General features: G+C 42.1%; 1 protein-coding gene across 4 annotated transcripts in view; it reads right to left on the bottom strand.

Annotated features, from left to right (window-relative positions):
* mlphb (melanophilin b) overlaps window positions 1-5,845 on the bottom strand; it is a 40,587-nt gene extending 34,742 nt beyond the window's left edge. For 2 of the 4 annotated variants that reach the window (XM_080456625.1, XM_080456626.1), the window contains exons 1-2: window positions 5,711-5,845; window positions 1,436-1,606 (exon numbers count right to left, since the gene is read on the bottom strand). In XM_080456625.1, the coding sequence (XP_080312751.1) occupies window positions 1,436-1,606; window positions 5,711-5,718 (179 nt within the window). In that variant the 5' untranslated portion in view covers window positions 5,719-5,845. The remainder of the gene's footprint in view (window positions 1-1,435; window positions 1,607-5,710) is intronic. The other 2 variants (XM_080456627.1, XM_080456628.1) reach the window with 1 other exon arrangement.
* Window positions 5,846-14,448: the final 8,603 nt, after the last annotated feature.

Raw genomic sequence — 14,448 nt, 5'->3', positions numbered from 1 at the left:
TGTATAGAAATCTTTAGAAAATAGCAGATCTACAAGCTATCAGGCATTTTCAAATAGCCAAAGTATATAAAGTGGTTAATGTATGTTAAGTAGTAAAAGTAAAAAAGTTAAAGTACAATATTTGGATCTGAGATGTAATGGAGTAGAAGTAAAAGTATTGAAAATTGGAAGTACTCCAGTAAAGTAAAAATACTTTAAAATTGTACTTGAGTACATGTACTTAGTTACTTTACACCAATTCTGATTCTGTCATCAAGCAGTCATACAGTATTATTGTATAATACTTATATAATACCCAATAAACTAGAAATGCACTCAGATAATGTAGATGCTACACATCTGCCAAATGCTGTGTTAGGGTCATTATTAATACTAGACCATACCCGTTGGGTGATATATGCGTCATGGTCCACTTGTTTCACGGATGTGGCAACACCGGCGCTTGTTTCACGCACATGATTTGGCAACCCAGGAGCCAGCGAACACAAAAACGCTAATAAACAGCTGACATTTGGGGTAAGCGAAAAACGGGCTTCGGTGTTCCGTGCACATGGTAAAGGTCAATGGCTGTGTGCAAAATATATGCAGATCAATTGCTCCAGCCACTGAGGAGAACGGGGCAGAAGAGATTTTGGGGAGGCACAGATCTTTGTAGAATTATAGGATGATGACCCCATAGGTCTAAACTGTGACCTTGTGCTGTGATCTTGATGCTTGACTCATTATAAAAACAAGCCAAAAGCCCTATCCCCTAGTCATCTGCCAAGACTAATCTAAATTGGATTAAAAACTGTTCTTGATATGACAGATGAACACGCAGAGATACACAGCATTGCACTCTCGACTCTCCCAGACTCCCAATGCAAACCTAAAGATTTATCCCAGCTACTTTCCAGTTGGATCCAACCTATTATCATCTTGTTTGAGAAAGGATTGTCCTGAGGATTTGAAGACTTTATTGTTTACCAACAGGAGCTGTTGGAACAATTCCTTCATTCAATTAACTTCTGTGACAATAATCCCTCACTTCTAATGCCAGATTACAGAAATGGCTATTAACAAGCAACGGATTAACAAGAGAGACCAGACTAAACTAACAAAAGCCATACTACAGTGGGTGGCACAGTGCATGTTATGGAAATATGAAATACAGAAGATGTGACTCAACAAAACAATATAAAAAACTATATGTTCCGTTTTACGTTGGGTCAAAATAACAGTAAAGCATAAAGCCTAATTTATAAACAAAATAGCCGATCTATAAACTTGTTGTGGATGCGATGCGTTGTGAGCTCATACTGTAGATCTTCTATTTTTGGCATGTGATACTGTCGTATGACGATGCATACACTAGGCATTAGAATCTATATTTGCTGACAGACAGATCTTTATGTAAAATAAATATCAAACGATGAGTGTTTTGGATTAATCTTACCCAAGTCTGTCTTCCTCTTTCTTCCTCAGGTCAAAGTCTCGCTGCACGACATCCCAGACATGTTGGACCTCCTCGTCTGTGAGCTTGGACAGGTCCAACTTCTTAGCCACGCTGTCACGCATCATCATGAGATCAGGAGGACCAGAACCTGCCATACCGCCTGCTGCTGGGCTACAGTTACAGAGAGAGAAAAAAACTGTTTTTTTTTTTTTTATCACTACTTTGTGACCCAAATCATTGTGATGATGATGGTCATTTACATTAGGTAACATGTTGACCACTTGAACGCTGCCCTATCCCTGGTGTGAATATTGCCAAAAATTGCAGATCTACAAGCAGACAATGTTGTAAGCTTGTAGATCAGCTATTTTTGGTGAAGAGATTTAGTGTAGAGGGGCAAAGAAGTAGCAGACCAAGTACAGAGCCAAACCCAGTCAAATTTACATATAGGTTTAACTGATTAACTTTAAACTGACATTTAAAAAGTAATGTTCCCATATCAAATGTTTTATAAAACTATCATGTACAGAGCTACAGGAGTTGACTGGTGAGTGGTGACCTGAAGAACATGGTCAGGATTGCACACTATTTACAGAACAGGACCTGAAGGTCCGGAGGGCACCTGCCTGGCATGGCCAGACTAATATCACTGTGTAGATATTAGTCTGGAATCTCTGTATGGAACATGCATTTCCAAAGAGGCGGATACAAAAAAATGCCTCTGGTGATATTTGCATACTGGGCCCTGATTGGTCCCTCACAACTTCAGAGGGAGTGAAATCCAATCACAACTGAGCGGTGCCAGGGATGCAATGGCAGATTCGCCTGGTTTCCAGCGAGGCGGCTGTATGTAGCTATAGTGGAGTCAGTACTGCTTGTATGGGGCTGAGACATGGACCCTCACAGCACAACAGGAAAGGGCCCTGGATGGAGTCTACACAAGAATGCTACGAATGGCACTATAGGAGTCACATGGACAGACCACATCAGAAATGTGGTTCTCTACGGGGAACTACTGTACCATGGGTCAGAGACAAAGTCAGAAAGAGAAAGATGAGGCTGGCAGGGCACTGCGTCAGCCGGCTCCCGGAACTAGCTTCAAGCAAACTTACTCTGTGTGAGCCAACCCAGGGCAAAGCCAGGAAAGGCAAGAAGCGCCCCACCTACAGTATGCAGATGCACGGCGGTGCGACAGTCACATCTACCATGCACCGCTGATCCGACCGATATGTCTGGGTCATAGTGTCAGTATCTATTGTACCCATCTGTCTGTGGCCCTTTTGTGCCCATATAGGGAGATCTCTGTATCTGTCTGTCTACCTGTGTCCATTGTATGTCCATATATGGAGGTCTCTGTATCTGTCTGTCTACCCGTGTCCCTTTTATGCCCATATATGGAGATCCCTGATGTCATCAGTATATGCCCATATATTGGCATGCCCATATGGGCATATCAATTGGATCGGCGGTTCTGGACAATTGGATATACGTATATATGCCTAGGCCTATATGGACATATCGGTCGGATTGGCGATTCTGGACACCGTATATCCGAACGACAGCAGGCACCGCACTCCCTCGAGTGAAGTCGATTGGTCCTATATATGCACATATCCATATATGCCTATATATGGGCGTATCGGGTTTGTTTATGGTTATGTCTGAGTCATAGTGACATGCCTATATAGGGGCATATCGGTTTTGTTTATAGTTATGTCTGAGTCATAGTGACATGCCTGTATATGGGCGTATCAGGTTTGTTTATGGTTATATCTGTGTCAGAGTGATGTCCGAGGTCCACCGGCCCCCTCCCATAAGCCAATTTTAATATAGGATACAGTAAGACCTTCCTTCCTTCCTTCCCATTCTGTCGTTCACACAGTAAGGCATACCATCAGGCATTACTACCACCCCCCCCCCCCCCCCCCACATCAGGCAGTGCCTCTCAGCAGCATTCACCCACCACTAGACAGGTAATGGTCCCATTATGTGATAAAGGCAGCAAGCATTAACTTGCTTGTTAAACAAACATCCTGGATGTTTGTTTAACAACCAGGAAGGTTTAAGGTTCTTCAAGGATACCATGACATCCAAGAAATTCCAAGGAATTCCAGCAGCACTAAAACGTTATTTACCTTAATGACATACATGACTTTATTATGTCAGATGATGAAAGAGAACAGAACATTATCTAGTGGTACAGTGTTTACAAGACAATGTGTGTTTTATTCACCGACAGACATACTTTTCTGTATCTCTATCTGCATCCTCTTACTCGCTATACGGTAAGATGAATCACTTTCAATCTAGTGTCCTTATTTTGGTCATTAAGCTAAAATGTTAAAGCTAAATATAATTTTAGCTTTGCTTGCCTGTCTCTCTACACAGTAAATCTGCATCTGCACCCAGACTCGGTTATTGTATAACAGGTGTCAAGTAAACCCTACTGGAAACTCGTATTGCAATATCGGTATCGACTGATTTGATCATGCAATCATAAAATTTCGCTTACAATTCTATATTGTGCATCCATAAAATCGACCCGGGTTTGGACGGTTTCAAGTCTCTGCAACTGAGTTATGACAGTCTGCAGTCTGGGACATTTAACCATCAGGACAAAACATCTATTTAGGAGGAGAAGATGATGAGGTCACTGTCTACCCATGTAGACAGACAAACACATCGCGCGCGCGCACGCACGCACGCACGCACGCACGCACGCACGCACGCACGCACGCACGCACGCACGCACGCACGCACGCACGCACGCACGCACGCACGCACGCACGCACGCACGCACGCGCACGCACACACACACACACACACACACACACACACACACACACACACACACACACACACACACACACACACACACACACACACACACACACACACACACACACACACACACTTCTGTGATTGACAGTGCAAGTTGGCCAATCAGGTGGCGAGTTCGAGTGAGCCCGAATGGAACCGAGTGCAGCCGACAAAAATGGAACGAGCCGCCATTGTTTTCTGAGGGCAGTTAAACTTTTTACTTTCGGTTTTAAAACGCTCTCAAACTTCTTTTTTGAGGCATGGAATTTACTTTTAAGATATCGCTTGGATAGAATTTAGTTGTTTAACTTCATATATGTGGTCAATTAATCATGACAGAGCCTATTTAAAAATAAAAATTCAGAGAACCGGCAGGGGCGGGCAGTGACACGCATGTATCCGAATAAGGCATGGCTGTCTCAAAAGTCCTGTTGCGTCACATTAGTCTGGAGGTGGTAAAAATGCACTGCTGATTGGCTGATGGGGAGCAACGATCATTGGCTGAAGGGGTTGTCAGTCAACGGTATTACTCCCGCGGTCCCGCCCAACTCCAGCCCACAGCCAATATTGCAGAATGGGCGATCATGCCAGACTCACTCCTGAAATAAATTACAAATGAGATTTCCGGAGGGAGGGTTTACCAGGCTACAATGATCACACAGTGAACCTATAACGGTCTAACGATGCAGTAGTCTCATTTTTATGTCTGCAACTGGCAGCTAACGCCAATTTGGCTACACATCAACATGGTACTGTATAGTCAAACTTATTTTATTCATCCAACAATTTAATATTATTGCAAGCAGTGTTCCCAAGTTCACACACCCAAGGAGGGAAGTGCATTGCCAGGCGCACACATGGTCTCATTAAGTATTTGCACAGAGGGTGCGTACTGTTTGTCATCTCATTCTGGTATGGGACAACTGAGGTATGTGCAATTGCTTTAAATAGCCAATGTCCTTATTTCAAAAGGGAATCTATCTAAAAAATGATATATGGCACCTTATCTTGGAAAAAGATTGTCATATTGATTGCCTACCATGCTCTATGTTCAACAGAACGTCATCATATCTCCATTTTATTTAGCAAACTACAGACTCAAACTCCTGAAGTTTCAGAGAGCCACCAAAGCCTAACAACACATACGTAATAGACCTGAAACTATACAGGTATACAGTAGATTTATACCAAAGTCTCCTACTGTAAGTCCATATACTGTCATTCATATGAGAAGTGGGTGCTTCTCACAGCTGAAATTGCACAAACAACACAAGCTGGAGCCCTTTGAACACAACTGACAGTACAGTAGCTGTAGCAGTTGTACTTATGTACTTCTTAATCATAAAATATTCAATCAATCAATCAAAGCCAAGGCTTTCAGACTTGAGCATACTGTATATATATATGGTTGACATAACCTTCCAACATTGTCTAGAGGTCAATTTATTAACTTACCTTGACATGGCTTCTGGCAGTCCAGCTCCTGGGCACTATTCCCCCGAGAGACTGACAGAGTGACTGCAGGGCGGCTAAGTAGCCAACAGCAAAGCTAATCACATGTCTAGTTAACCAGGAGGCAAAGAGCCTCATCTCCGCCTCTCTGCTGCTGCCCTCTCTTCAGAGGTTCAGGCCATTATGCTTCAGGCTGGCTAGTCCTTTAGAAATGGCCTGGGGTGGGGCCCGTGGGGTCAGTCATAGGCCATCATACAGACAGAGGTTTATGTCTTGACCACTTCGCCAATATGTAGCATCTGCCTCATAGAAAGGTCGACATTTAAATAAATAAATAAAACGTTTTTTCTTTGAGTGCCACAGTTGTATCATTTTGTATTTGAAAACACTTAACAAGGAGTAAACAACTCAAATTCCTGTTCAAATAAGCTGTTAGGCCCCTTTGAAGACCAAATGTATAATTAAAAACCATAACTCCAGACACCATATGAATTCAAATCAGGGCAGATTCAAAATCACCACAAAGAATCTCTTTGTCAGTTCATTCCACTCATATTCTTTCACAAACGTTCAATTTCCGTCCATCACAGTACTTCAGTACTTCCTGTTTTCCAAAGTGTCTGATTGGAGCCATGTGAAGTTTCCAGCAATCCAATTTTCTTGTTTTCGCCACCGTTCTTCACTTACTTCTGAGAGCAAACAGGATGAAGATATAAAACGTGTGAGAGATATCATGTTCTGATGCTTAAGGTTCAAGTTGTCAAGCTTAAATTAATTCAGCTCTCAGCAAATTATTGGTGTTTATTATATGTAGCTTTAGTGGCTCAGAGGCTCTGCCTGATGACCAAAAGTCTAATATGGCCCCTGCTAGGGATTAAGATGTTGGCTTTCCACGAGGGAGACCCGGGTTTGATTCCCGGGCGTTATATATTCATTGCCCTTAAGTTAATGGTTTGTCTAGACATGATAGCTCTATTTTCACAAGAATTATCACTATAAAATCATAGTAATTCAGATGGGAATTCAACAATAACAATGATTCAGCCTAAAATAATACACTGAACCAACATGAACTCAGAATCACGTTGTCATATGTAGAAGGTACAGGAAATAGTAGGACATACAGGAAATGATACGTACGACATATAGGAAATATGTTAGACATACAGTACAGGAAATGGCTCTGGTCAAGGTGTCACATGAAACATGGCAATAACAGTTTACAACACAGCCCAGCTGTCTATGGTTCAGTACATTAAATTATATAACAAGGCAGTTTGATTGAATTTAGGGGCTGAAATTCAGCAATCAAAGCAGAGTGGAGAAATGCTTTTTCAGTTGATTGAATCACAGTCTGGTCAACGCAGGTAACTTTGAACTAAACACGTCCTGTTTACCTCCTGGAACAGAGATATTATTCATCCATGGTCATTTCTAAATATGGAGCTGCTCCATGACGCATGTACTCATTTATATAATCTCTGTTCAGCGTTGTCACTTCAAGGGGAACACCAGTCCAGTTTTAGGGTTCTCATACATTCAGGCCTATCCCATCTAAATGTGTGAACATGATAACTCCCATTTTAAGTCAGGAAGTCAGAAGTCACTTGTAAGTGGACCTGTAATGTTTCATCCAAAATATTCTACAATCCAAATCAGTATAAACTAGAAAAAGTGCTCCTCGGAGCACAGGTCTCCGCCAGGTCAGGTAGGTTATAGTGGCCTCCTGGTGGCGCTATAATAAGCCAATGTGAAAAGGGGTGCCATTTCTTCTTAGGCCTTGCATTCATGATTTGACATTGCATTCATGATTTGAGGCATTTTGTTCCAAAAATGTGTTTTGCTAAATTAGACCTGCTGGTGGCGCTATAACAGGCCAATGTGAAAAGGGTGGTATTTCTTCCTCGGCCTAGTGGGAATGTGCGTGCACAATTTCACGGAAATCGCATGCTGCGTTGATGATTTGAGGCATTTTGTTCAAAAATGAACCAATCCTGCGAACTTTGGAAGGCAATCTTAGCCAATCAGGATGGAATATGGAAAATCGGACAGATCCGTGTTGATCACATGACGATAGAGATACTGTGTACCGATTTTTGTGATGTTTAGATAAAATCTGTAGTAGTACTGTAAAAAAAAATGTTTTGCACAAATCGGCCTCCTGGTGGCGCTGTAACAGGCCCATGTGAAAAATTGGGGCAGAGGTTCTGAATTGGCATCCAGGGAGTGTGTGTGTACAGTTTCGCAGCGAGCGGGCCAACGGTGCCGGAGATTAGCTGTTCACAGACAGATGGACACACGGACGGACGGACACACGGACGGACGGACACACGGACGGACGGACAAGGTGCAAAACATACTCTCTCGCCATGCCTTTCGGCCTGGCGGAGACAACTATACATTGCATGTGCATACAGCAGGTTATTCAACCTTACATTGCAAATTAAAATTTCAGTATGATTATTCCTGTAGTATTAAAACAGCATTACTGTGTGTTTAAAAGATCTTGCCTCCCCAATAGGCGGCCCGCGAGAGGCAACTGGAAAAGGCATCTGGGCATTTCATTAAAAACATCGGTATAAATGTTTGACTTCATTTTGACTTGAATAAAAGCTTGACTTCATTACATAATGTTACACTATCTACTCACATCGTGTATGCATGGATTGAAACACCCTCATATTTATTGGCTGACACCCAGCACAAACAAACATTTATCCATGAAAAACCTGCAGAGCACATGACCCTCCTGGGTGAAACTGCTCTAGCATTGATGTATTTCATGTGGATCCGATAGCTGTGTTTTGGCCTGGATTCAGAATCAGCTCCTGAACTGATGTCTCTTATCTTGTATTAATGTTTAGCTCCTATCTAGTAGTCAGTCTACTGTCCAACACTTACAGCACATACGTTAGCAGTATTATTTACATTCCAGCCAGGTTGTATTCTTTTCTTATGCATTTTGTATGCTAGTCTGCTGTGTCAATAGGTATTGTTTTCCTCCACCCTCTATTAACACAGAGCTTTAAATATGGAGTGAGTTTAGAGAGACACACACTGGATTTATTATCTGCAACCTCAAACCCACATCTCCTGCTGCTCCAACAAAGATGAATTACCAAACAATATAAGAGCAATAAACAAATGCAACATAGAACAGGAAAGATACTCAAGTAACTATTAATCTGTTGTTTGGCTGCAGAATATTTTATCATGACGAGCTTTCCCCTCATTTCACTTGTACAAATACTGATTCTCAATAGAGAAATCATGTACTGTAGCTCTCATTTGTTTGAATCTCCCCCTACTGGTGTGAAGCCCACACTGTACTGATGGAGTCATCAACTTGTGAATCAAGCAGCTCTGGGGCAGATACAGTTAAAACAGAAGACAACATTGCAGAGAAACTATGGGATGGTTAAAGACATTACACAGACATTAAAGTCATTACACAGTACCCCCAGACCATAGGCCGATTATGAGACAGTATGCCCCGCCTGGGCACGGTTTGTAAAAGGTCACCACAGCCAAGTGACTTGCAGCCAACAGCAAAATAATTACCTGTATGTCAACAGGATCAACAGCAGATATATAGCTATTAGTGATGTGCGGGTCGGGTTTTTTCATAACCCGCCCCGCCCCGCCACGGAACCCAACCCGCCTCAACCCGCCCCGCGAACCCATATATAAATCTATGGCTCAACCCGCCCCGCGACCCGCGGTGGGGGAAAAAAAGATAATGATCATGATAATAGCTCAGATTTATATAGCGCTCTTTTAAGTACCCAAAGTCGCTTTAAATGTCTACAGTAGCACAACATTGTCATGGGCTAAATAAACAAGCATGTTTTTTTTGCGTGAGAGAGTGGCTGACCCGCTCACCCACAGCCCGCATAATTGCCTCTGAAATCCTGACTCGACAACCCGCGCCGCGGGTTGACCCGCGGGACCCGCGGGTTACGGGTCGGCCCGCTCATCACTAATAGCTACACAATGTAAAAGCAAATATTAACAAATGCGTAATTTATGCCGTACGATGGTGTAGCGTGTCAAAATAGCTGATCTACAAGCTCGCAATGCATCATGCATGCAAAGCATTATGAGCTATTGTGACACTGTATAAGAATAAATAAGGCTTGTATCTTCAAAGTTAAAGTTTACGCTATTTTTTCAGTAGGACTTTTCGGGCTCTGATTGACATGAATGATTAAGCCCTTGACACGAGTGATTACGAAATAGTACATTTAATAACCACAACAATTCAAACGAAGGCTCTGGCTTGTTAGTGGCCCCCTGAGCTCTTGGGCTCCTGGACTGAGGCCCAGTGGGCTGAGGCCCAGTAGGCGGCGCCCTGTTCACCGAACGGGCCAACTGGATTACCAAATAGCTTTCAGTAATCCACCCCTGCAGACCACAGAGCCTCAGAATGATCCTTGATATTATTTTAGCTTTAACAGTATCACAATATTTTTGAAAAATTGCCAAACAGGGTTTAAATGATATTCCTTTGTTAAATTAAGTGTTAAATAGCTCTATATGATCTGCTTGTATAGTGTTTATTCACTCCAGCTTTTTAGTAAATATAAAATACATTGTTCAGGTCGGGATACCATATTTTATCCAATCAGGAGAGAGAACTAATACAGGATGAACAAGTGAAATTGGAAGCATTGGAAAAATAGAATGAAAATAAAACTAGAAAAGCGTGCCCCTCGCCCCTCTATCCAGGGCCCTCAAGGTCAGTTATAGTTAACACCACTACAGCTAATGCTGTATGAAAAATCTGATTAATACATCTTGATCACTTGACACCAGAGATAATGTGTTCCTATTTGTGTGAGTTTTGTGAGAGTGAGCCCTCTGGTCGGCTATTTGTCGTTCGACAAAGTATGTACCGGGCTTGAAGTGCTGGAGAGACGGGGAGGCCGATTATTGAACCAACACTCTACAGACATAATTGCTTTTTATTACGTTTTTGTACAAAAACATGACTTATGCTTCCCTTAACTTTTTTTTTCTTCAAATCTTCCACTGGACATGAAAGTCCATTCACTCATCATCAATGTTATTTAATTTCTCTCCTCTGATAGGACAGTGGTTTTTGCGTCTGCTGGCTGTGCCTAGGATTTCACCACTGTGAGATTAGTGCCTCCTACAACAAGATGGTGTACGTAGCTACTCTTCATCAGCCATAGAAATGTTGGATACTATATACATCTTTTTTTAAGTAATCATGAAACAAACAAAAAGTAGAACTGTGATGTAAACCAGTATTCATGTGGTTTGTGATGCCTATCAATTTCCTGCCACAAACAGCAGGAAATGGACACATTCCTTCATGGGTACTAAAACCAGCACAGAAGTAAGCCCCCCCCCCCTGCACTGTACCCAGCAGGAAAGATGTTTGGCTACATTGTTACAGCTACATTTTTGTTGGTTTTATCAACTGAAGAAGAACTAACCTGCACAGGTGATGACTGGATCAGCATCAACATCCCTGGTTTGAGTCCGGTTGAAGTCCTGTTGCATGTCATTGCTTCCAGTCTGCTTCCAAAAAAAAAAGTTTACCAGGCCATTGAGCCCAACAAAAAAAGACAAACCACAAGAGTGGAGTCACACAATTATACAATATTTCAGGTGAATGATGGCACCACTTTCAGTGGCGGCATCTTAATCATGCAGCACTTCGCTCTATCACTTCCCCTTAGTGAAGTGATTTAGTTAGAAGTGAAGTGACTTGGGGGACACAGTTCCAAGGGAGTTTCGTAATTCCCTTTGGGTGTTCCAACGCATCTAGGGGCATGCTGTTTTTCTTGTTGTTTCCTCTACGACTAAGTCATCTCCCCACCACACTAAACCAACAACATAATAAAGAAGAGAGATAATTGGGTACAGGTGCAAGTTATTGCCTTAAGGCCTTACCACCCCTGTTCTGTTTGAATCAAAAAATATTTTTATACATGTTTGATCCCATTCAGAATCAGGGAGAACTGGGGCCTATCCCAGAATGCATTAGGTGGAAGGCAGGGCAGGGTCCGCAGGGAGACACTATGGACACATACTGTACCCCGTCCACCCATTATTTTCCATATACACAGTTTCTTGTTTACAAACATTACTGGGAGCGTGCATTCAGGGGGCAAAACCATTTAGACTGAAACATGCACAGCTGAGACTCTATTCAGCTGTGTGTGATTAGACTCAGTTTGAGCAGTGCGTGAATCACGTGACCTCTAGTCTGTCTCAAACTAGAAGGATGAGTTCCAGCTATGCTGTATAGAGTGCTGCGTTCTGCCCCCTAGCTGCACAGAAACCCATCTATTGTGTGATTTGTCATGGATTGGCTTTTCACACTACAAATCAACTCATCTGGTTCTCATTATGCAGTATTTCATGGTAAATAGAGAATAATTTGGTTGTAATGCCATGGTCATTTAGACCATTCACAAAATATTGTCCAGTGAAATATAATTGAGAACTGGCACTTGAATAGAGACATTTCATTTCAATGCTCTTATTGTTAACCCTAGAACTCTAGAATCCCATAGGGGGGAGTCGGGCTTCATAAAGGCCTAATAGCTTACGGGAATTCCCATCTGACGCTTTGTGTAAGGCTTTCCTCTCTCACATCCAGCTGGGCACCACTGGCAGTCGGCAACACATATTTTCCAAACGCAGTGCGGTTTGTGAAGTGACAAAGGCTTATTATAGAAACTGCTTAAACACTGTGACACACAGGACTGTTTGTGAGAAAAGAAGAGTGTGAGAGACGGAGAGAAATGGAGGGACGGAGGGAGAGAGAGAGAGAGAGAGAGAGAGAGAGAGAGAGAGAGAGAGAGAGAGAGAGAGAGAGAGAGAGAGAGAGAGAGAGCAAAAGAAGGCAAGACAGACAGACAGACAGACAGACAGACATGGTGGCTGAAGGCCAAGGTAGTGCTTTTCCCACTCCATATTCAGTTCTGGGAAACGGTTTAATTGGTCTATCCAATGTGATATAATATTACATTCATTCTAAAGTTCCAAACCCATCAAGCACCTGTAACACTGTACTACAGTAGTGATACCAACTCTATTTGAAATAAGTCAAGGTTGTCTACACAGATTAATATCAGGGTTTGATGAGCACTTGACCTCCACATAGATGAAAGACACAGCTTCATTGAGAAAAGCAGTGTGATGGACACAAGATACAGTACTGTGTTGTATAATGGAAATACAATTCACTATACAAAACAGTGTAATCAATACCAAACCCTGACACTTGAATGATTCTCTGCCCAACAACATCTCATCAACTCAAATATTCCAATTCTGTGTTGAAACTAAAATTGCTTTAATACATGACATGATGGGAAAGAATGAAGCCAAAGATTATTAGTGATACTTTGGTAAATCTAGGCAATATTCCTGTTGGAAACACTACAAGGATTAAGAATCTTAGCAATCCATGGAAAAAGAGGCTGCGTCTGCGTCTTGTTTTGAACTGAATTGACAGACTTTTAGACGACTCTCGATAGAAAGTAGATAGATAGATAGAAAAGTATGAACGAAGTCCACTGCCCTTAAAATGTTGTTTTGAGACAGACAGTATAAGTAGGTGAACTCTAGAGTTAAAGTAGTGAGACTTTTAGTTACAGTAGAGACGTTTGGTTACAGTAGAGACGCTTCTTGCCAGCTTAGCAGCTTGAGACTTAGTTACATAGAGAGACTTTTGGGGGTCCGTCACCCTGGGCCAGTAGGTGTAGGTGTGGTTCAAGAGACAGGGGCCAAAATCACTTCAGTATAACAAACTTTTATTATATTATACACTAATCATCATCTTGCAATTCTTACTATAGTTCTCACACAGCAATAACATAATAAATTGACTTCTTCTTCCTACAGTTCCAACAATAAACAAACCTATGGTATACAGTGTATACAGGGTATCTGCACATTTCTAAAGTGACAAATTCATGACTTTTAAGACCTTTTTAATACCAAATTGGCCAAATTGTCAAATAGTACGTAAGAAAGAGGCAAACATTGTGAAAATAGCTGATCTACAAGCTCACAACGCTGTTTGGCTATTTTCACAATATTTATCTGTGGAGCTGACTCAAACAAAATGTAATGCCTCAACTCCTACAATTACAGGTCAGAGTGGGGGGGGGGGTGTGTCCCAGTTTAAATATGATTATTTTGGGGGGTCATGGCGTTGAAGGTTTGGGAACCCTTGCTATAGGGCAATGAAATATCCCTTGCAGTCCAAGATGAGGGCGTGCTCCTATACAGGGATCAGATGTCTGAATGATATATTATCAGCTGGCTGCCGGACCAACGGCCAGGACTGAACTCCAAAACTGCTATGTGACAAGAAAGAATTTAAGTGACTGATGGTCCAATGTGCTTTTCACATCCTTTGTGGAAGATAGATAGAATACTTTTGCTAAATTATTGCAGTGTGTTCCACTTCCAGTTATCACTTTTATTACTTTAGTGCGACACGCAGCCAGGAAAGCATGATAGAAGAAGTTGATAGAAGAAAAAGACAAATAAAAAATAATAATTAAGTGAGTGAGATGGATTCACTAATGTATGTGCAATGGCACACTTAAGCACACCGATTAGGAGGGTAAATACTCTGTGAAGTGGAGGGGATGTAGTTCAGTCCAATTATCCAAATTGGATATTGAACTTTTGAGCTTTGCTTGAAGCCACCCCCCCCCCCCACCCCTTCAGCCTTGGACCATGTCTGTTTG

The sequence above is a fragment of the Gymnoscopelus braueri genome (assembly GCF_963280865.1).
Source record: "Gymnoscopelus braueri genome assembly, chromosome: 18".
NCBI lineage: Eukaryota > Metazoa > Chordata > Actinopteri > Myctophiformes > Myctophidae > Gymnoscopelus > Gymnoscopelus braueri.
The sequence above is the reverse complement of the archived record's forward strand: the minus strand, read 5'-3'. Positions and strand labels throughout refer to the sequence as shown.